General features: G+C 45.9%; 1 protein-coding gene across 1 annotated transcript in view; it reads left to right on the forward strand.

Annotated features, from left to right (window-relative positions):
* LSM1B (Small nuclear ribonucleoprotein family protein) overlaps window positions 1-24,680 on the forward strand; it is a 43,024-nt gene that overhangs the window by 16,770 nt on the left and 1,574 nt on the right. Inside the window, exons 2-4 of the mRNA XM_086503562.1 lie at window positions 24,012-24,080; window positions 24,194-24,309; window positions 24,395-24,457. Of these exons, the coding sequence (XP_086359688.1) occupies window positions 24,012-24,080; window positions 24,194-24,309; window positions 24,395-24,457 (248 nt within the window). The remainder of the gene's footprint in view (window positions 1-24,011; window positions 24,081-24,193; window positions 24,310-24,394; window positions 24,458-24,680) is intronic.

Here is a 24,680-nt window from a genome sequence, read left to right on the forward strand (position 1 = left end):
TTGGAAAGTCACTTAAAAATAATAAGTGAAAATAACCAATAAATAGGAAAATAGGCTAAATGCACTGGAAAATTTCCTAACTGATGCTAATGGATTCTGATGGGAATTCCGATGATCATGTTGTGTGCAACCGGAGGATATGCATCTATTGCTAAGTGATTGGGCATGCACGGTCTACGAATAGACTCACAAAGTGCCAGATCATTGCTAATCTAAACTGACTTGACTGACGGTAACCCTGCTATGGTGTAGCTTGTCCACGGACACATAGGGTTGGGATGTGTCACGTGACATCTCCTTCTTGCGAAATTGTCTTGCACTACGATACAAAGGACTTTCATGACTATGTGGCTCTAGCTTTTCTTTGACGGGACATCTGATTGCAATCATTAAGGTATTGCACCAAGACGCAAGCTGGCATGGGTCGCCCGCCCTGAGTTCCGATTGTGTCAATAGTTGGCAAAGGCAAGGGCTAGGTCAATGATGGTAAGGCAAGGGCGAGAGTTGGGAGTAAGAGGGCAAGGTTAAGGGGTTGAAAGCCAATTAAACGAGAGATGAGATAGGCTTTGTCAATAACAGTCGCTTGGTTGCTTGAGGTGGAACGGGAGAGCACCATGTACCAACAGAAAGAACAGACTGAACAGACTTTAGACACCTCAAAACAATTGAATTGAAAGAGATACACTGCACACGAGACACGAAGTGGTGGAGTTCCACCCCAAGAGAGTAGTGGCCCCAAACGATGGCGCCTCTTTCAATATTTCTTTATATTGCTTCAACTTAGTACAACGTCGGCAACACGTCTCTGCATCTCCACGTGGAAGCATGTGAAAGTGCGCGTGTGCAAGAGAGAGAGAGCACAACAAATGTTGGTAAGGGGAAGAGGGACGGTGAGCCCCCCATGACTACCAGAGCAGAAGACCCGTACAATGCCAATCGTATGTGATATGTGTACCCCTTTAGCTCCATATGTATGACTGCCCAAGGTAAACGTCCAACTCAAGTGGGCGGCCGGACAAGGTACAACCTATGTATGGGTGGCCAGCCCGGAGACACTAGCCGTACAAGGAAGTGCCATAGACCTGTGTGAAGCAGCAGAGTGGTGTAAATCTAACACCCCCTCTCAGCACCTTATGCTGAATAAACAGCATGAAGCCGAAGATGTGAGGCTAACGATGAAGATGTCTGCTGCGATGTCTGCAGTTATTTGGAGTGTCCCAACCTTCGAAATCTCCATGGTGTGATGTTGTCACAAGCAGTGTAGCAAACTGCTATACTCTACTAATGCAGTGTGAAGATACTGGGTGAAGGTCCCGAACTGAGTGTGAAAACAACTCCTTGTAGTTAAAGAAGTGCCAATAGACCTGCAAGTGTCCTGCCCAATAGGATCTGTGGTTTTTGTTGTCAAAACGTCCGGAGAAAATGGGGAAGCCCAGGAACCGTCGTGAGAATGACCGGAAGGTTGTCAATGCATGAAACTGTAACCCAGTGTGGCCAGGTGGCTAAGCTGTGTAAAACTCGAGAAAGGCCAGATGTAGCAATCTGCGCCGTAAACGTCCTCTGAAACAAGGAAAGCTAGACCAAACGGTCTGCACTGTAGAAGCTACTGTAAGCTGAAGCAGTCACCGAGAGACCACACGGACCACCAGCGGATGGTGTCCTGTCAGTAGGTAGGGTAATCCAAGATGAGGGGAAAGCTAGACTAAACAGTCTGCACTGTGAAGGGCCTCTGAGAAGAGGTGCGGTCAAACCAAGGTGTCTGCATCGTGATCATCGTGTAGAAGTAGGGAAGTCAGATTGAGCAGTCTGCACTGTGAATAATCTTTGAGAAGAGGAAAGGCTGGATCAATCTGTGTGCACCATGGCCCGTCTTGCTTGTATCTCCTGCCTCCAATCCTCCGGTTTAACCAAAACAAAATCCACGCCAACAACACCACCAAATCGCATCTCGGTGTGGCTCTCAATGTGAATGAGCTGGGAGTGTCCAATTGCCCAGGTCGGGGGATAAGGCTGTTGTAAGGTTACCGAGGGTGAGTGTAAGCAACTTTGAAGGTAGCAATCCAAATGATTAGGTGTCACGTGACACATCCCAACCCTATGTGTCCGTGGACAAGCTACACCACAGCAGGGTTCCCGTCAGTTCAGTCAGTATAGATTAGCAGTGATCTGGCACCTTTGTGAGTCTATTTGTAGACCGTGCATGCCCAATCACTTAGCATAGATGCATATCCTCCGGTTGCACACAGCATGATCATCGGAATTCCCATCAGAATCCATTAGCATCATTTAGGGGAATTTTCTAGTGCATTTAGCCTATTTTCCTATTTGTTGGGATTTTCACTTATTATTTTTAAGTGACTTTCCAACAAAAGTAGGTAGGGCAATTTTGCTAAGTTAATATATAAGCAAACCAAAGTTCACACTTTTTGGCAGAAGAGGCACCAGGAGCTTCCCGCTCAACAGGCAACTTCTCAGCAGTACCCCCCAACACCCCCAGCGTTTGGATCCCTTTCCTTGCCGGGCAAGTCCCCATCTCTAGCATTTTTCCAGATCCAGCCATCGCCATCCATGTTCTCCATTGCCTGGCGTTTTTAACCCTCAACAGCAGATTCAGCACCATTGCAGATTTAGCGTTTTTCAGCCTCAGCAAAAACGCCAGCAAGGCAGATTTCCTTCAGCGTTTTTGTTCAAGTATTCGGACCCTTCTAGGCCAGCGTTTTCAGCATTGTAGCATCTGCTGTGGCAGCGTTTTTTCAGCCAAGTAGTTCTCCCCAAAAACGCAGCCTAAAGAGCAGCAGCATCAGCGTTTTCACCCTCAGCATGACCCCCGACCAAGACAGTCAATTTCAGCCATGAAACAGTAAGAAAACCAGTCATTTTCAGCCTTGAAACAGTCCAAGAAATTCAGCATTAAGAAGATCCCAGATTTCAGCCCAAGTCGCCGTCGCCATCACCGTCGTCGTCATCGGCATAGTCCCATTGCATCAGTCCATTGCATATGCATTGTACACCTTTGTGCAATCAAAGTTAGACCACTCTCGCCGACGAGAGTGGGGCCTTCGGAGGAGGGTTTTACAACCTCTCGGTGTCGTATCTCTTCTCTCTCCTTCTCTTAGTCTCATTCACTTGCACGCACAATATCCACTCACTTTGTTCGTGACCACAACACTCTACAAGACGGAAAGCTCTCTCTTCCCCAAGAACTAAAAGGAACCTTGAGCAGTAAAGATCACTAATCTTGAGAAAAAACAACATTCATTCCGCTGCACCTAACATTAGGAGTGTAGAAGAGCAACTGCACTACCATCCAAGCCAAGCTCCAGGTGACCCCGGATATAGTCTCGGGATGCCTGACTTCCGCATCTTGCAGGTAAACTCTTTGAGAGAGTCCAAAGCACTGAAGTCCTACTTTACTCTGTAGATCCAAGCAATGAACCTGTCCAAGAAGAGATCCAAGATCCTCTCCCTAAGTCCATGTAGATGCTTTTGTGTAAGCAAGTGATTTGACGTGTCGAGGTCAGGTGGTAAATGTCTATCCACCCAAGATGGTGGTGTCTTCTTTGGAATGTCGGAATCCCATATGCCATGAGCATGGCCATATCTCGTGTGAACTCCTTTGATGAGTGCATAGGTGTGTCCATGGCAAACCACAAGTCACCACCCCCTCTGGAGTGCGCAACTGCCGAATGATGGCTGGAATGAATGGATCTCCCAAGGATCGTACGCGCGTAGATGATCAAGCCAATGTCGAAGATACCGTGTACTGAAGCAGTCAGTGAGAGACCGCATGGACCACCATCGGATGGTGTCCTGACAGGAGGTAACTTCATCATTTGTGAAAAACACAAGCCAAGAGGCTGCTGTCCACCTGAAAACACAACTGCGAGGTGATGAAAACGCTGCTGTCCAGCGATTTTCAGCGTGCTCGTACGCTCCCAGCGATGTCCAGTGCGGTGCAGAGGGTCTGGGGATGGTGGGGAATCAATGTAGCAACCCCGGGTGGGCTGGGTACAGAGAAAACAGCAGTGAATGCTGGCTGAAAACTGATGGGAATGAAGAGGATCAGGCCCGGCAAGGCACCGGATGCCAAGCCGGTTTGGAAGGCAAGATCAAGTGCGTGGGAACTAGTGCCCGCCCTCTCAACCTGAAAACGCAAGGGCAGCCCCCAAAAACGCTAGGTGCTCCAGCAAAAAATGCAGATGGCATCAAAAAACGCAAATGGAGGGAGGGGCTTTCCATGACGAAAAGGGTCCCAGACCCTAGCGCTTGTGGAGAAAGTAGCATATCTGATGAGTTCTTGCAAAACCGCAGGTGGTAGAGCATTCCATCACGAGAATGCTGTCCAAGTGATGGTGTCACCCCCTCTTGCAGAGATTGCTGGCTGATTGTCCTCTTGGGAGAAGAACCTTATGCTGATGATACACGGTCTCAAGACCATGGAAAGCTCGCTGCTGATACCATGAGAGAGAGAGAGAGAGAGAGAGAGAGAGAGAGAGAGAGAGAGAGAGAGAGAGAGAGAGAACGGTGGTATGGGGAAGAGGGGGCGATCAACCCCCCATGACTACCCGAAGAGAAGACCCGTACAATGCCAATCGTATGTTATATGTGTACCCCCCTGGCTCCATATATATGAGTGCCCAAGGTGGGTGCCCAACTCAAGTGGACGGCTGGCCCCAAACTCGGGCGGCCGGACAAGGTACAACCTATGCATGGGTGGCCAACCCAGAGACACTAGCCGTACATGGAATTGCCCTAGACCTATGTGAAGCATCAGAGTGGTGTAAATCTAAGAAAGCATGCCAAAAAGTGAGCCCTTGGCACATATTTAAAGGCCCTTTGGCCATGAAAAGTAGTTTACATGAAAAATTTTCAAACTCAAAAGCATTTGGTCTCCAAAAGCTATCAGCGCAAATTTAGGGAAGCCGTACAATTTGCCATGTCAGCAACTAGCAGCACAAAACGTGGACGTCCATAAAGTTGCCACGTCATCAGCTTGTCATTGTGTTTTACGAACAGTACGTACTGTCCTTCTATGTATAAGCGTTTTACGTAATTTTGTCTCCTGTTTTATTATTAGGTCCGGTCCCATCGGATAGGGTACCTTATGTTGGTAACTTTTTATGCCATTGAAGGTTTCGTCAACACATTTGGTGAACCTACTGCAATTGTTTGTGTGTTATGTCTGACATTCTTGTCTTGTTGATTACCTACTGTAATGGTATGTCTGCTGCTCTGATTACCTTCTGTGTCAGCATTCAAGGTCGGTGTTTGTGTTTCACGAGAGTAATGATGCTATGAAAGAACCTATCCCGAAGGAGAAATTGTTAGACCGAGGAGCGGAAATTCAGGAACAACAGATCATGGTTGATTAGAAGCGTTCCTGCAGATTCAAAATTCAGATTTTGCTGCTACAAGTGCTGCAGATTCAGGTTGCATAGATTCAACAAGGTGTTGCAGATTCAGGTTGCACACATTCAACAAGGTGTTGTAGATTCAGGCTGCACGGATTCAGACTCTGCAAAATGACAGAAATTTTGATGATTTCGCAGAGACAAAAGAACAATTTCTTGAAATCAAACACATAAATTTGATGTTGAATCTGATGTTGATAATCAGATCCGTCAAAGCAAACAAACTGAAGAATGGTATCTTTTACTGAATTTTTCCAAACATATAAATACATCACTAAACTAAAATATCCCAATCAATTTAAGCAACCAATTAAATGGACTATGCGGATCCCGGTACAGCATCCGTGGCTCTTCGTTTAGCGAATTTAATGGGTCTCGGATTGGTGTGGTGCACCGATCTTGGGGGCTAAACACGATTGTTGTATTTTAATGATGTGAATGTTATGGGGGGTAAAAGGAAGAAAGAGAAATGTGAGGTTTGCATGAGTAAGAAGCATGAGGTGGATGATTGTCCGTGTGTAGTTGATGAGTGCTCAAAGTGAGATGCTTGTAGGAAGTGGTGCATGGTGGATTTGTGCACAAAACTTCATAACATTAGCCGCAAATTGCAAAAGACAACTGTCGATAACAAAATGGAAAGAGCCTTAGAGAAGTTAGATGATTTTGAAGGTGACTTGGAAAATGCATATGAATGGCTATATGATTATAAAGGGGATAGGCAAAAATCATGTTCTAGTAGAAAGAAGGTTTTCAAGCTGCAAAAAGCATGTGAGAAGTTGAGGGATGCATATGAGAATGAGTTTGAAGGGGATTGGGTGATGATGACGATGATGTATGGAGCATGGAGCTCGTAATCCACCAAGTAGGGATACCAAACCTGGAGGAGGAGGAGGTGCAAAAGGAGGTTGGCAAAAAGAGCCTGTCACGGGACACATCCAACCCTATGTGTTCGTGAACAAGCTACACATGACCAGGGTTCAGTTTAGTCAAGTCAGTCTAGAATAGGAAGTGATCTGGCACTTTGGTGAGTCTGTTCGCAGACCGTGGATGTCGAGACACTTAGATTAGATGCATATCCTTTGGTTGCACACAACATGATGATCAGATTTCCATCAGTTTCTGATTGGACCTATTTCAGGTGAGTAGAGGAAATCTTTTTGGCTTTAAATGGCCTCACGTCTTCTCGGGTAAATCTCATCAATCAGGTAATTCTTAAGGTGTTTCGCCAATCTCGGGTCCGTGGAGTACTTAATCAATCTGTTCACACATATGCGAATCTGCAGTTGACGTTGAGAGGCAGAAGTGAAAAAATAGACCCGGTGGCCTCTACACCAAGACTATGCACAATGGCCTCATCATGGGGAATACGCAATAGGGGCACCACCTAGCAAGATATGCGGCTAGGACGCATACATATACACAATGAAACATGCCATGGAAAACAATTTCAAGATCCACGCCCAAATGTGGAATGGGGTGGTCAGAGAATAAGGTGAGAGGAGGGGTGAGTGAGTGAGAATGGGCTCGCTACTCGTGCATGTAGTAAGGAAGATAACGAGGTCAGGGATACATGCAAGTATGCTCACTTCTCATACAAAAGGTGGCGAATCCACACACCTCAAGATGGAAGTAGCAAGATGATAGGAATATGAGAGGGAGAGAGTGTGTGTGTGTGTATGGTGGCGAATCCGCACACCTTAACATAAGCAGAAAAAAAATGGCAAGGAACAAGCATATACCATACTCACAATGAGATGTATCCAAAGCAACACAAAGTATGGCACCAAGATGGAGTGTGTTGATTGCTTGCAAAAGATGAATACAATAGGTAGCGTATGGCAGGAAAATGAGCAGGGAACAAGATCGTAGGAGGCATAATGGAGAGATGGGAGTTGATGGCGAGGAATATCATGAGTGTGTCCACCCTCCTTCTTCTTGAAATTGTGCCTTCAACCCTTAATTACAAGTAGTGTGGAGGTGTGGTGCTCATCTTTTTGTGCATGGTGATGGTGATGATGATGCTGTTGTGATTATGTGATTAGGGTTCATGCTACAAGCATGTAGCACAAGAGTGTATATGGATAGGTGTGTGTGTGTGTGTCCCCTTTAAGTGAGCTCTCATGGCCTCCTTATATAGGGAAGGAGGGGAGGATTTAGCAATATTTCTATTTGAGGTGAGTGTCCCACTTTGGTGACTAGGAAAATGGGGTGCATGTGACTGTGGCTCCCATCTTGTCTCCTCATTATTTAAAATACCAGAGTCAATAGAGAGAGAAGATGAGAGAATGTGGGTAGGATGTAGAGGATAGGAGATATTTACAATAGTCTAGCTTTGGCTAGACATAAGCTTATTAGGGAGAGAAGAGAGGTAAGAAATTTACAAGAGAGATTGTCAAAGGTGGATAGTTGTTGATGAGGATGGATCCTCCAAAAATGGTGATAGAATCACTCTAGACTTGCCAAGACCTCATTAAAAGAGCCTTGTCTCTTGTAATCATGTTTGAAGACTTGTAGAACCATAGCCATTCTAGAGGGAAGAAAATTGGGGATGGCTTGTGTCACCATTACACGAGAAAACTGGGGTCCACTACAAAAATCATATCTCCGTGTTCATAACTCCAAAAATTCTGAAAAAATTTGAGCTAAAAGTTGAGATCACGAGCTACATCTTTCATGTTGAACGCTCCTTCAGATTCGGGGTTCTTCTTTACTTAAAAAATTCAGCCAAATAATGTATTATTTGTGGCTGCAAAGGTCTTTTGGTGGTCCCCTTTGAGTGGACTTCTCTCTTGCCTTCAAGTGTAAGCTCCTTCATGTGTGTGAAAACATGACCTAGAGTTTTGAAAAGATTGGCAATCATCTAGATGGAGGTATTATTGAAATTTGAAAGTGGGGTTGAGGTTTGAAAATGAAAACTAGTGAATAAAATATTTGGTAGGGTGGAATAATATATATACATAAAAAAATATATTAGAAAATACTAAAATATATAATGTAATTTAGAATATATATATATAATATTTAAGGTCAAAAGAGAGATCAACAAAGAAAGCTTACTTATTTATGCTACATCGTGATTGATTAGCATAAGTCTTATTTATTTAATAAAGGCTAAAACGTTTGTGAAAAAGGGAAGAAAAATCAAAAGTAACTTATATAATAGGAAATATTTTTGGTAAAAGAGAAAAGAAAATATGGGGGGTTCCCATGCATGGAAAAGCTTGCCTCAACGTTTGTACTCCGTTCTGGCAAACTTTTTGGCGGAAAAATTTGCCCAAATCTTCATTCTTTTCTTCAGTTTTCGTGCCGGATTTTCAACTTTTCTTTGCCTTCCCACTGAGAGGTGTTATCTCTGTCAGATTCTCCAGGAGAACCCATGTGTAATCTGGGATTCTTTATGGCTTTATGCCCTGCAAGACAGAGCGATGAAGATGGGAGCACGTCGATGCGCGACGTACGAAGGGTGGGAGTGACTGAACTTCTATATATATATATATATATATATATATATATATAGAGAGAGAGAGAGAGAGAGAGAGAGCCCAGCGGAGTTCCGTGGCCAGGGTATTGGCCCCAAAGTCCGGCGCCCCTTTCGGTATTTCTTTTTCATTAATAATTGCAAAGTACAACTCTTGAGGAACCTTTGCTCTCAGACTCTGCGTCCAGATGCTCTGTAGAGTGAGGCCCCAAGGGCTCTTATAAATTTTCAAGGGATGCCAAAAAGCAGAGCCCCAAAAGCTTCAAAATTAAAAGCAAATAGTCCGAAAAGCACCTTGTTCCAAAACTGCCAGAAAAAGCAGCCAGCGTGATTTGTGAAATCCGTACAATTGCCACGTCATCATGTTAGCGCAAAATGTGGCCGTCCGTACGACTGCCACGTCATCAACCAGTCAACGCAATCTGCGGACAGTCCATACATTCAGCCACGTCATCATTTTGTCTGTACTCTCCTCTGCTCTCGATCGTCATGCCACATCATCAACTGTAGTGTCCGCGGATGGTCATGCCACGTCATCATTTTGTGATATCCGAGCACACAATGTTTTTACGACACGACTATTCAAGTGGCTGTACTTGCTCGCAAGGCGAAGTCAGCATCAAGGCTGGTATTTTGCGACAATAGTAAGGTTACCTAGTAATTCATATGGTCGGTGTTTACATCGCATCAATACCTAACAAGTTTGGAGGCGTTTTCATCGGCTTATGCATCCACAAGCATCAAAAGCATTTAGCATCAAAAGTACAGAAAGCATCCAAAGGAAGTTCGGCAGTTGTGCGTCACCTTTTACAGGGGGGGATGTCACGTGCGCACTGCAGTTGTGCCACGTGGACAAGCTACTGCTATAGTCTAGCGTCAGTCGTAGTTTAGCATAGGACTTAGCTTGGCACTTTGTGAGCCTCTAGCAGGACGTGCCTGCCCATGCAAGTCGTAGTTGCATACCCTCTCTTGCACAATACAATCATTTCAGCATATGGGCATAGGAGTCGTCTCATAAGTCGCATGTGGACAGTCCCTTAAGTAATGTATTAATAAGTGACTTTCCAGCTTTATTTTCCAAGATCGTGGGGGCTGATTTATGGCTGCTCGACCCAGCATGGATTTGATATATAAGTGAACTTGGGGTCTCTTCCCTCAACAAGCAAGGACCCCTCAATATCTGCAACAACACCCTCAAGTACCTTCAACACTCAGCCCATCCCCATGTAGAGAGAGAGAGAGAGAGAGAGAGAGAGAGAGAGAGAGAGAGAGAGAGAGCACAAACACAAAACACTGGTGTGTGGAAGAGGGGGCTGATCCACTGACTACCAAAACATGAAGACCCAATACACATAACTAGATGATGGAAGTGGATACCCCCGTGGCCCCATAAATAGGTGCCCAAGGGGAGGTAGGGCAATACCTGGAAAAATCCCCCACGACATAACAAGAAATAAATGAAATATGAGGGCGCCCATACAAGGTGGGCGACCGGCCCAGAAGTGGGCGGCTGGACAATGCAGAGGAAATGCATATGCAAAGGGTGGCTAGCCCGGAGGCACACTAGCCGTACAAGCATGCCCTAGACCTATGAAGCAATAGAGTGCTGCAAATCTAACACCCCCTCTCAGCACCTGATGTTGAACAAACAGGCAAATGATGAAGATGTCTGCTGTGAGAGTGCGCATGTGTGAAAGCGTGAGGGGGGAGAGAGAGAGACACAAAACGCTAGATGTGGCAGAGGGGACGATCGGCCCCCCATGACTACCAGAACAAGAGACCCGTACAATGATCAGATGGTGTGTGGGTACCCCCCCTGGCTCCATATATAGGTGCCCAAAGGGGAGGTCGAGCAGAGCATGAGAAAGCCTCGACGACCCAGCATAAAAAGAACGAATATAGTAGAGAGCTCAGACAAAGTGGGCGGCAGGTCCCAAACTCGGGCGGCCGGACTAGGTAAAACCTAGACTATGGGTAGCCAGCTTGGAGACATACTAGCCGTACAAGTATGCCATAGACCTATGTGAAGCAGCACAGTGGTGTATGTCTAACATCCCCTCTCAGCAGCTGATGTTGAACAAACCGCATGAAGCCGAAGATGTGAGGCAAATGATAAAGATGTCTGCTGCAATGTCCACTGAAGGACAATACTCCGGTGAACTCCGCGAGTGTAGCAGCAGTTTGGGGTGTCCCAACCTCCGAGAGATCTACAAGGTAAAGTGTCGTCACGAGCAGTGTAGCAAACTGTTGTACTCCGTCGATACAGGGTGAAGATATTGCGTGAAGGTCCCCAAATGAGTGTGAAAACAACTCCTTGTCGTAAAAGAAGTGCCACTATGACCAAGACTTGTTCTCCTTAGGCTTTCCTTTGTTGTGCTTCATCTCTTGGCAGAGAGCAATTGCTACCACCTAGTTGAGATCCACGGGGTCGAAGACTTCTACATCAAACTTGATATATTCATCCAACCCGAAAAGGAATGCCTCTTTACGCTCATCATCCGATTTGTGTAATTGGGTGCTGAGCTGCAAAACACGGTTAGAAAAAGACATGACTGACATACCATTTTGCTTGAGATTGCGCCAATCTTCTTTCAACTGCGTTGGGTACTGAGGAGGTATAAACCGCGCCTTAAGCTTGTCTTGGAAGTCGACCCAATTGAAGGAAAGGGCACGCCTTCTTCGGCTTCCTCTAGGTGCGTGGTCAACTGTGTCTCTTGCCATGCGTGATACCAATTAATGGCATCACTGGCAAGGTACATGGCTGTCGTCAAAACCTTGCTATTCCCTGTCTTCTTGGTTGTGGCAAAATAAGCATTAAATTGATGCAACCAAGAATGAATAACATTAGCATCCATCTTACCATCATACTTACTGAATGTCAACTTCTCTGTGACGGGGTGGTTGGAGTCCGAATGTCTGCTTGTGCTACCTGATTAACCGCCAACATCTTTGACCGGCTCGGGCTTTGAGGTGAGTACCTGTAGGACCAACTCTTACATGCGTTGGTTCCTCTGCGTCTCTCGCTCTAACTCCAAGGCAGCTCGTCTGTCTTCGGCCGCTATGCGTTGGGCTTTGTGTGTTTGCTTACGCTCAAGCTCAATAGCTGCCTTTTTTTCTTTGGCCGCCTAGCGCGCTTGCTCACGCTCATGCTCACGCTCCAAGGCTATCCTTTTTTCTTCGGCTGCCAAGCGCGCTTGCTCGCGCTCACGCTCCAAGGCTAACCGTCTTTCTTCGCGCTCGCTATCCAAGGCTGCCTTTTGTTCTTCGCGCTCGCGATCCAAGACTTCCTTTCTTTCCTCGGCCGCAAAGCGCACTTGATCATGCTCGCGATCCAAGGTGGCGCGTTGCGCCTCTTGTTGTAGCATTATGTCCATCATCGTGTTGACCAAAGCCTCCATAGGATTTGGTGAAACCCTTGGCGTAGATGGGGTCGGAAAAACCTCCCGGTGGGGAAAATTCTTCTTCGCCACCTCCATGCTCATCACCTCCGCGCAAAGTATCCATTCCGCTTATGGTGGTGATGACCATACACTGAGATCTTGGGTACTTAAGTTAACGAGGAACTTGGGTTCTTGTGGTTCTTGGGTTCTTGAGGTTCTCGAGTCCTTGAGGTTCGTGAGGTCTTTCTTTAGCTTGTAATCTGTGCTAGAGAAGGAGATTCTCTTACCCGAGCTCGACTCTTCCCTGTAGGCTCTCCCCTTGGCGGCCTTGCGCTCACACCAAGGTTGCTTTTTTTCACCTCACGTCAATTGGCCGGCCGCTAAGTGCACGGTCCGCTCTCATTGAGTGAAAAGAGGAACAAGGGGAGGCCGGACAAGCCCTTCTTTCTTGGGTTACCTGTCACTCTTCAAAAACACTATTAGGAATCGACATGCCCAAGTGGACTTGGGTTACGTGCGACTGCAACAAGCAAAAAATTTCTTGTGGTACTTTCCTTGAGTGATACAGAACACTGCCAAAGCTCTGATACCAATATAAGGTGCAGCGGAAGTGAATGTTGAACTTTGCTCACAATGAGTGCTCCGAACTGTGTTCAAGGGTTCCTTTTACTTAGGTAAGGGAGAGCCTTGCGTTCCTTTAGTGAGAGTGCAAATGATCACAAACAAGGTGAATGACACTGTGAATGAAGGTGCTGAGAGAGAGAGAGAGAGAGAGAGAGAGAGAGAGAGAGAGAGAGAGAGAGAGAGAGAGAGAGAGAGAGAGAGAGAGAGAGAGAGAGAAGGTGCACCTGTATCATTCTTTGAGTACACTGTTAGAATTGGAAGATTAGCATTGATGAGACAGCACCCAGAGCAGTCCACTCGTATGCGTTTCTGGTTACATTCAGGTCTCTCCCATGCCTATCTACAGCAGTTTTGGTCAGCCATCTGGGATTTACATGCGGCTCGTTGTATTTCTTTTTTCATGTGGGTGATTGCACATGCAGGACTTCCAGTTGGGACTTGGCTAGCCACTATGGGTCATGATCCGTTATGTACTCGCTGTCCTTTGCGACTACTTGAGTCACCTGCACACTGTCTTTGCTCATGCTCATCTTCTCATGTAGTGTGGCTAGCAGTTTGCTTTTTACTTAGCAGAGCCGGTGTTCAGCATGGATTTCTCACTTGGGGATTTGTCTCATGGTTGATGCCGATGCTCGGACCGCATCTTTTCTACGAGGGCTCAGACACAGATCCAACTCTTATGCTTACTTCGATTGGTTATCGGCGAGGGACTTTGGCTATGTTACCACAGATTGCTTGGCAGGGGGATTCTCAGACATGTGATGAAGTTTTTTCAGTCATCACTAGCATTACACTATGGAATGTTTGGAGAGCTCGTTGTCTTCACATTCTCAGTGCGGCTCCACAGCTCCTTCAGGATACCCTCACTGCCATTTGGCTGGACATCATTCACACCCTGATTTGGTAGTGGGATTCTTCCTCAGGTACATCTCGAGCAGCCGAGGCTCGTCGATTTGCCTTCCTTCTGCGTTGGGCCCGATCTCCACTCTTCTTCACACTTACAGGTGGCGAGATTGCATGGCATTATGCCCCCCCTCGGTGGTTTCTCCTCCACTCATCACACAGACCACCATGAGATTGTTCTAGTCGAGTTGTCACTATAGTGGCTCTCACCCTTACATTCAGCTTGTACACCCCACGTGATAGGCTATTTTGGCATCCGCTGGGGATTATATTGTACTCAGTAATATATAGCCCTGATTTTTCCAAAAAAAGAGAGAGAGAGAGAGAGAGAGAGAGAGAGAGAGAGAGAGAGAGAGAGAGAGAGAGAGAGAGAGAGAGAGAATACGACATCAGATAGTTGTCAAACCCTCCTCCAAGGGCCCCCCTCTCTATGGCGAGAGAGGTCTATGCTATTGATTGCACAAATCTGGTACAATGGTCTAGATGCAATGGACTTGCCGACGATGTTGACGACAATGATGGCGGCGACGAGACTGCTGAAAACTGAAAACGCTAGGGGCTGAAATTTGCAAATCTGCTAATTGCTGAATTTCGACACTGTGTCGGTGAGGACGGCGATGGCGACCACGCGAGGATGATGCGCTGAAAACGCAGATGCTGAAATCTGCGAATAGCTGAAAACACTGGCTGATCTGACGGTGCGGCGAGGATCTGCTGCGGGTAGGTGAGATCTACGAGGTTTGGGGCTGATCTTGCGGGGTCTAAGTGACAACTGAAAACGCTGATGCTAGGGGCTGATCTGTCGCTGGGAATCTGCAAAACGCTAGAGCAATCTGCAATCTGCAAAAACGCCAGGTTGAATCTAGAATCTGCTAACGCCAGTGCTGATCTGGTGTTGCTGAAAACGCTAGGCTGAAACTGTAGCCAAAACCTTTTGGTCCTGATCTACTATTGCCTGGAAACGCTAGGTCACGTGCCGGTCTTGCTGAGAAGGTGCACTGTAAGTTGGAACCCACAAAGGAATCCACAGAATCCACATCTTCTATTAATGCAATTAGAGAGCACACTAATGTGTCCCAAGTTTCTCACGATCATGCCAATGCATCTCTCATGCATTGTTATGGTTATGTGAATGGTCAACGCATTTTGGTCTTCTTTGATTCCGATAGTATGCATGATGTGATTAGCGACTCTCTCGTGAAGAGCGCACGTCTAGAAGCTCGACCCATTGATCCCATTGCGGCCTTTGGGTTTGCTCCTGGCATGCATTCTTCGTTTATGCATGGATGTCATGATGTGATCGTGGCCATTCAAAATGTCCGTTTTCGTTGAAAGTTTTTGATCTCTCCTCTTTCAGGATATGATGTGATTTTTGGCATTAAGTGGTTTAAAGGTCATAATCCACAAGTTTGTTGGAAAGAAAACACTCTCAGTCTCACAGTATAAAGAGCACCTCTCGTGGTTCTTCAATGTGACACTAAGATTCCATCTATGTCACTAATCTCTCACTCATGTTTTGGATGTGAGGATAAAACACGTAGTCTCAGTCTAGAGAAGCGTAATTTGTTACATGACAAAGAACAAGAAAAAACACATGACACTGAACTCGAAAAAAAGGAAACTCTCTCAGTCATTCCTTTTCTGAAGCACGACACACATGTTTTGCATGATAAAGATGTGATTGTTCACAAGGATGATGGTTTTTTCAGTGAAGCTAACCTCATTGCAGATATGATCAATCACGAGAACTGATCTCGGCTCTTGACCCGAGGTCCAAAGAACCCACTCAGGAAGTATTGTGTGTTCGCATGATTAGTCAGGACGCATTGCTTTCGGCGCGGCCCAAAGAAGCAAGCATTGCAGACCTTCATGAAGTTCAAGTATCGCACGACCCACGCATTAGAGTGGAGCGGAGAAGCGTTCTTTGCAGGATTCCAAGAATTGTTGGCGCACTCCCTCGACGCCATACAGTTCGGTACCAGTATCTCACTTTAAAAAGGAGGGGATGTCATGTGCACATCTAAGTTCTAACCCTATGTGCATGTGGACAAGCTACTTCAGGTCCAGGGTTCAGGTCAGCTTAGGAAGTGTCCTGGCACGGAAGTGTTTTGGCACCTTTGTGAGCCTGTGCGCAGGCCATGCATGTCCAGGTACGAGTAGTTGCATATTCTCTGGTTGCACACAACATGATCATCAGCATGACAGTCAGTACCCATCATAAGCATTTTATAGTGCACAGAACCTATTTTCCCTATTTTATCCATTTTTCACTTATTATTAATAAGTGACTTTGTTGAAAAACTGAGTAGGGCAAATTTGCTAAGCTCTATAAAAGAAACCTTAATAATGACTTTGTTGGGAAACTGGTTAGGGCAAATTTGCTAAGCTCTATAAAAAAAACCTAGCGTTAGCACTTTCTGGCAGAAGAGGCAGCAGAAGTCCACCAACTTACAGTGCACCTTCTCAACAAGACCAACAGGTGACCTAGCGTTTCCAGCAAACAGCAGATCAAGACCAACATTTTGGCTACAGTTTCAGCCTAGCGTTTTCAGCAGCACCAGATCAGCCCTGGCGTTAGCAAATTCCAGATTCAGCCTGGCGTTTTTGCAGATTGCAGATTGCTCTAGCGTTTTGCAGATTCCTGGCGACAGATCAGCCCCTAGCATCAGCGTTTTCAGTTTTCAGCACTTAGACCCCGCAAGATCAGCCCCAAACCTTGTAGATCTCACCTACCCGCAGCAGATCCTCGCCGCACCATCAAATCAGCCAACGTTTTCAGATTCAGCCGGCTGTTCGCAGATTTCAGCATCTGCGTTTTCAGCGCATTGTCGTCGCCATCGCCGTCCTCGCCGACACAATGTCAAAATTCAGCAATTAGCAGATTTGCAGATTTCAGCCCCTAGAGTTTTCAGTTTTCAGCCGTCTCATTGCCGCCATCATTGTTGTCGACATCGTCGGCAAGTCCATTGCATCTAGACCATTGTACCAGATTTGTGCAATCAATAGCATAGACCTCTCTCGCCATAGAGAGGGGGGACCTTGGAGGAGGGTTTGACAACCGTCTGGTGTCGTATTCTTCTCCCTTGCGTAAGTAAAAGGAACCCTTGAGCATAGTTCGGAGCACTCATCGTGAGCAAAGTTTTCCGCTGCACCTTGCACCTCCGAGTGTTTTGCCCAATAGGATTTGTGGTGTCTCTAGTCAAACCGTCTGGAGAAAATGGGGTAGCCTAGGAACCGTCATGAGAATGACTGGAAGCCTATCAAGGCGTGAACCTGTAACCCAGTGTGGCCAGGTGGCTAAGCTGTGTAAAACTCCAAGAAGGCCAGATGTAGCAATCTGTGCCGTAAACGTCCTCCGAATTAAGGAAAGCTAGACTAGACAGTCTGCATTGTAGAAGCTACCGTAAGCTGCAGTAGTCATCAAGAGGCTGCACGGACCACCACGGGATGGTGATATGTCAGTAGGTAGGGTAATACAAGATGAGGGGAAAGCCAGACTCAACAGTCTGCGCTGTGAAGGAAGAGGTGTGGTGAGACGAAGCTGTCCGTACCGTAATCATCGTGTATGAAGAAGGGAAGCCAGACTGAGCAGTCTGCGCTATGAATATCCTCTGAGAGGGGGAAAGGCCAGACCAATCTGTCTGCGCCATCTTGCCTGTATCTCCCGTCTCCAATCCTCGAGTGTCAAGCAAAACAGAATCCGTGCCAACCATAGTTTTTCCATACGTCAATCACATGCGGATGCTCACGTGTACGAAATTACGGAATAAGTACGGATCAGACTACCCGAAATTCCACATGTCAGATAGCCTATTGCATAGGATGCTAAAAAGCCTACATACTACACCACCTTGTTTAAAACTTTATACACAAAGACAAAACCATAGAAACTTTAGAAATTAGAATTTAGAGACTAGCTTGATGCTCAATTTGCACACGGGTGACGGTATAGTCACTAGTGGGTACACCAAATTTTAATTAGACTTTAGTCAATGACCATGTGTCAATGAGGCATGTAGATAGAGAATAAAAAGTGGAGAGATGGTGCCTCTAAGTAATGAAGTAACCTCCAAACAAAAAGGAGTGAGGACTGTAGAAGCAAGCCAAAAAACATTCTGGAGTGTAGTCTCCTGATTCAAAACATAAGTAGAGACTAGAGGCTAGAATCTAAATTGTAGAGTCAACAATGAACACCACATGGCATAAGTAAATGTCCAACACCATGGTCGATAAGCAGGCGGCCAGGCGCAGTGAGCTCTAACTCTCACTATAGCTCATATCCTCATCGTCATAAGTAGCACTCCTCGTCCTCATCACCACCAACTGAGCATGATGCTCCAATATGACTGTTACCAGCAATGGAAATAGACTCTATCGCATCTGTAGTACTCTCTGCAATGGCCTCTTGAATCTCTTGCAAGGCAAGCAACAGTCCTCATCTTTTTCCTTATTGAGCATTTCCAATGTGACCTCCATTCTCTCATAACCGCGCTCTTTGATTTTGGATATGAGTCTCAAGTTTGTGTGTATGTACACAAGCTCCTCTGTATGAGATGGGAGTAGCCTATTTCTTCTCTTGGTATGAATGAGAGAGAAGGTGCTCCAATTTCTCTCACATGGAGGGGCACACGTCTCTTGAGAAAGCACCCTCAAAGCAAGAGCTTGCAAAGCGGGTGTGCAAGCCCCAAAAGTTTCCCAACATTTCACTCCCTCTTGCATCCTATTTGAATCTTTTGCAATCGGATGAGCAAATGACTTGCTTTCAGCTTTATAAATGTCAAACTCATCAATTAGGGTGCCTTGCAAGGTCAAATCACCCTTGGTGTACTTGTTTAAGAATGTCATCCATCCTTCATGCACCTCGCCATCACTTTCTTGCCCTCTTCGTCATATAGGATGCAACATGTATCCAACAACATGTAACAGGGTGCCTTGCAAGGTCAAATCACCCTTGGTGTACTTGTTTAAGAATGTCATCCATCCTTCATGCACCTCGCCATCACTTTCTTGCCCTCTTCGTCATATAGGATGCAACATGTATCCAACAACATGTAACGGTGTGTGCAACATATTCCATCTTTCAATGCATAGATCCATCCTTGTAGCATCAATACCTTGCATGTTTTCAAATTGCTCTACCATGCGATCCATAAGCTCGTACAAAAGCCCCATGGTGGCTCCTTCCCTATTAGCCAACCGGAGAATTTTCAAAATGGGAGGACAAATTTTCAAAATCAGCCTGGCCTCTTTCCAAAAGGATGCATTAAACATAATGTTCGAGACCTCGATAGCCTTTTTAGTCTTGGATCTCTTCATCTTCACAAATTTGTCATCAATCGTAAGCTTGCGCATACCTTGCATGCATCTCTCATCCACAAGATTGGCCAACATAATAAAGTAATACTCAAATCGAGTGACTGACGGCTTCACCAATTCCTTCTTGCTAAGTTGCCGAAACAATGCCAACACAAAAGACTTTCTTGTCACAAATGTGACAATCTTTGTTGCATTCTCAAGCACTTTTGCAACCCAACCAATCTGTCCAATGTCCTCAAACAAAAGGTCCAAGCAATGGCAAGCACATCTGGTAAAAAAATTGTGTTTCCACTCCCTTCCGATCATCTCCCTTGCACCAACACAATTGGTTGCATGGTCCATGCGTACTTGTTCAACATTTGCTGGGCCAACCTCTCTGATAACCTGTTTGATATGCTTAAAAATAAATTCCGATGTCTTTGTTTCCCCAGATGTGTCTACAGCTTTCAAAAACACTGACCCATGAATAGAGCATGCAAGAAAGTTAATGATAGGCCTGCGCCTAATGTCAGACCATCCATCACACACAATAGAGCATCCATACCTTTTCCATTTCTCGCGCACACCCATGATCTCAGTATTTTTGCATTTGACCTCCTCATTCAATTCTGTGGTGCGCAAAGCATGGTAAGAGAGGGGAACATACGAAGGACCTGCTTGTCCAACCGCTTTCACCATATGCAAAAAGTAAGGGCTTCTTACTTTCCATGTAGCAACATCCTCAACATAAAAAAACCTGTGCAAGGCTTGGTCTGCTTGCTTCCGTGCTTGCAAGCCGAATGCACTTGCCAAATCCCCAAATCCCCTTGCGCAACCATCCTCTTCTTGCTCGAGGACCCCACATTGGACTTGGAAGAGCCACTTACATTAGTCATTCCCTTAGCATGGGTACTCATTGAAGCACCTTCTTGAGCTTGAGAGGCATCTCCTTCCAAATCATTGACCAATGCATCTACGAAAGCAGCTTTGTCTTCTCCCTCCGGCCTTGCATCTGCATGCAATCTTCTGACAATCTCTACAACATCGGCTGGGGCCTCATCACATGGGCCTTCCACACCATGGCCAGCAATGCCCAAAATATGTGCACGGATACGCAAAGGACCACCGTTCCATGAATGCCCACAAAAATTACATTTGCAAATCCATTTTCCTTTTGGAAGGCCCTTCACTTGCTGCACATATTACCACTCGGGACGCTTGGTTCGGCCCATTTGTATTGTGCCTTGGCTCTCCCGAGAAAGAGTCACGCCACGTGATGGTTTAGGCTTCGTGGGCGTGAGAGAAGATGAAGGACCAAGGTAAGCAAGAGAGGGCGAGACTCGAAACTCCAGAGAATGGGCTGGCTGTCAAATCTCACGGTCCCTAAATCTCTGCAGTGCTTGCATACAGTATACAGAGAGCTGTAGACAATATACAGAGAAGTGAAGATCCGTAAAAATTTGGGGCAAATTTTGTCTTGCAATGGCTAGCCATACAGAAAGACATTCCGTACCTTGTCCGTACTTGTACCCATGCGGAAGGGTGGTTGACTAAACGGACGCGTCTGAAAAAAACTATGGTGCCAACAACGCCACCAAACTGCATCTCGATGTGGCTCCCAGTGTGAATGAGCTGGGAGTGGCCTATTGTCCCGGGGGACGAGTCTGTTGCAAGGTTACCGAGGGTGAGTGTAGGCAACTCTGAAGGTAGCAATCCAAATGATCAGGAGTGTAGAAGAGCAAATGCACTACCATCCAAGCCAAGCTCCGGGTGACTCCGGTTATAGTCTATGGATGCCTGATCTCGTGCATCTCGCAGGTAAACTCTCCAAGAGAGTCCAAAGCACTGAAGTCCACTCTAGTCTGTAGATCCAAGCAATGAACTTGTCCAAGAAGAGATCCAAGATCCTCTCCATAAGTCCATGCAGAAGCTCCTGTGTAAGCAAGTGATCTGATATGTCGAGGTCAAGTGGTAAGTGTCTGTCCACCCAAGATGGTGGTGTCTTCTTTAGAAATGTCGGAACCCCATATGCCATGAGCATGGCCATATCTCGTGTGAACTCCTCTGATGAGCGCATAGGTGTGTCCATAGCAAACCACAAGTCACCACCCCCTCTGGAGTGCGCAACCGCCGAATGATTGGCTGGAATGAATGGATCTCCCAAGGATCGTACGCCCGTAGATGATCAAGCCAATGTGAAAGATACCGTATACTGCAGCTGCAACAGTCACTGTGAGACCGCATGGACCACCATCGGGATGGTGTCTTGGCAAGAGATAACTTCATCCTCTGTAAAAAACAAAAGTCAAGAGGCTGCTGTCCACCCAAAAACACGACTGCGAGGTGATGAAAACGCTGCTGTCCAGCGAATTTGATGGTGTTCATATGCTCCCGACAGGGTTCAGAGCGGTGCAGAGCGTGTAGGGAGGGTGGGGAATCAATGTAGCAACCCAAAGTGGGCTGAAAACAGAGAAAACAGCAGGTATGTATGGCTGATATCTGAAGGAATGAAGAGGAACCGGACCGGCAACGCACTGGATGCCAAGCCGGTGTGGAAGGCAAGATCTGTAGAGGACCAAGGCCCAGCGCTGTCCCCTCTACTGAAAACGCTGCTGTTTGCCAAAGACGCAAGTGAATCAGCCAAGAAAACGCAGATCTGGCTGAAAACGCAGGTTGTAGGGAGGGGTTTTCCGGCGACGAAATGCCCAAAAGGGCCAGCGCTGGCTGCCAGATGGTGATCGCCAGGTGTGGGAGCAAAAAGCGATGGTGGAGGTGGGTTCCTCCGTGACAGAAAAACTTCAAAGTCCATCGCGTGCCTGGCTTTTGCAAAACGCTAGGAGAACCTCTGTAGGTGGAACGCCAGAACATGAAGAGTGATCTGATACCATGTGAGAGTGATGAGGAACAGCCCAAAGTGGAAGAATTGGATGAGATTCTTGTTCTTGAACAAATATTGGCACATAAGGAAAGGAAGGTTAGAGGAAAGGCTGGAAGACGCTACTTGGTGAAGTTCAAGAACTATCCGTCGTTGGATGCCAAATGGATGGAAGAGTCTGAAGTGGTTGATTCACCTCAGTTGCTGCAGCTGTATCTTGAAGCCTTTCAGATCGAACCCACAGTGACGATGTAGCTCTATGAAGCAATGTAAGAGCATGGTTCATGATGCTCAAAGGAGTGGACATTGCATGGCCGGGCTGCGGCTGAACGGGTTTCTCACATTGGGAATCTAGGTCTATCAGTCTGGGAATGGTGGGGCCAGTTAGCACTGAATTCTGATGAATATGAAAGCTTGTGCGCGCCAAATGGAATTTGGGCCACTCGGCAAGTCACAACTTTATAAGTTGGTGAGTACTAGGAAATTAAACCAAAGGGGCAAATTGGACACATGGCAGTAGGAGAGCAACCTGCAAGCCGCCAGAAGTTTCATCCCAAGAGGGGGGCTCCCAAAATTGAGAGAGGAGGCTGATTTTTTTTCATTGTGAACTACAGTGAGTGTGTGAGTAGTGGGTGTAGGTGATCACAGCTTTAATGGAAAGCTTGGCTTCTCCCTTGCCTCATGTAGCACAATGATTTGCTCTCGTCCATCTCTCTCTTCCCTTTGCACAAATCATAACGCTCCACTAGCTTGGGCTACTCTGATGATTGTACAGTCCTTTGGGTTTTATGCGCGTTTGCCAAGGCAAGAGCCTTCTGAATAGGAACTGGATTAGCTAATTGCTAATCCCCTACAAGTACGCACAGTTCCATTGCGAAGATTGCGAATTTGGAGAGCTTTCTCGTGTGAAAAATTGTCCAAATCACAGGGGGACTGTCTCATTGCGTGCTTGAGCTCTTGGGACACACGTAGACGTTCGCTCCGCTCAAAACGATCCAAAACAAAGAATTACAGCCTGCTGTGTTTTTCTGCAGATTTAGGGTTTCACACCTAAACTGCAAATTACAGGAGTTTGGGCACCTGTGAGTGGCCGAACAGTAAATTACAGCTTCTAACATGCAAGGGAATTTGTCCTAGAGGTGTACTTTTGACCTATAGTGGTTTTGGTGCTGTTATGCTATCGAAATCAGGTCGGAAACCTGCAATTTCAGCCCTTGACAGGTTTGAACAGCTTGGTGAGGGTTTGATCTAAGTGTTCGGATCGTCTATTTTCAATTGAATAAAGAAATACCGAAAGCGGCACCAGTCTTTGGGGCCTACAGGTGTTGGTCTTCGTGTGCGCAGTGACGATCCAGTCGTTGGACGCATCTCTGCTCTCTTTTCTTCTCAGTGCTTTGTGTAAAGTTAACAGGTATTTGGATTAGTACCGCCCGCTCCTGTGGACTGGCCGGTTATAGCTTCTCCCCTTGTCTCTCTTGGAGTTGTCTAGATTGCCATGCAACTCTAAATTGAGAGCGCGCAGGCAAGATTGTACTGGGCTATTTAACTATAATTAAGATATTGTTGCTCTGTATTGTGGTGTTTGCAAAGTCTCTCTATTCTTTTCACTACCTTGATCCTTCTCTCTCCACCTTCATTTCTTTTGGGCTGATGAGTGACAATCGTCTTGTCCCTAATACAAAATCTATGATTATGCCTTCTCGATGGTTACGTATGATTGAAGCAAGAAGAGAAACTCTGCCTTTTCACAGAGAGTCCTTGGAATAAGGTTTCCGTACGTGTGACATCTCTCATTATGAAAGTGGAGAGTACTCGTGAGTCACATTTGCTATCTTTGTGCAGCAGGTTTGGAATATCATAAAAGCTGTGGATTGGGTCTAAAACTTTACTAATTTGATTATTTGTTTTCAATAAATGAGGGCGTACTTTTGAGCACATTGCATGCGTCATACTAGATTTTCCAAGGAAAGTATACTGCTTGTCCACTTTTTCCTTTCGTTCAAGACTCCTTTTAAAACACCTCCTTACACGTCTCTCTTGTTCAGAGAAATTATTGGTTATTTTACGAGATGGACGGAAGCTGATAGGCACCCTTAGGTCATTTGACCAGTTTGGTATGTGTAATGTTCCTTGCATAGGACTTTGGTGTCGATTGCTATATAAATCTGGGCTTATCCTGGATTCATCTAGGTATATAAAATAATGGCTTTGTTGTTTTCTCCTCCAGCAAATGTTGTCATTGAAGGTGCAGTAGAGAGGATCATTGTTGGGGACCAGTACTGTGATGTTTCTCTTGGGCTTTACATAATTCGCGGGGAGAATGTGGTGCTAATTGGTGAACTGGTATGCATTTTCCATTGAAATATTTATATGCGGTTCCTTATACCAAGGTCAAAATTGTCACTGAATGACTTTATTTTTTCTACAGGACTCAACTAGAGATGAATTGCCACCGCATATGCAGAGAGTAAGCCGTAAAATGATTGAGCAGGTAAGCAATGTTTTTATTTTACCATCCATGAAAACATGTAACTTATTGCCATCTTTGTATGACCATTGTTGGATTTAACCATTAGTATGACACAAGATGTGACCCCATACCAGGTGGCCACATATGTTCTAGTGTATAACTGGCTGGTAAAGCAACAAGTCGCACACAATTTGGTTTGTTTTAGTTGCTATTACTAGGGACTGTGGTTTGCATGTCAAGCCAA

The sequence above is a fragment of the Adiantum capillus-veneris genome, chromosome 27, assembly GCF_014529385.1.
Source record: "Adiantum capillus-veneris isolate H3 chromosome 27, ASM1452938v2, whole genome shotgun sequence".
NCBI lineage: Eukaryota > Viridiplantae > Streptophyta > Polypodiopsida > Polypodiales > Pteridaceae > Adiantum > Adiantum capillus-veneris.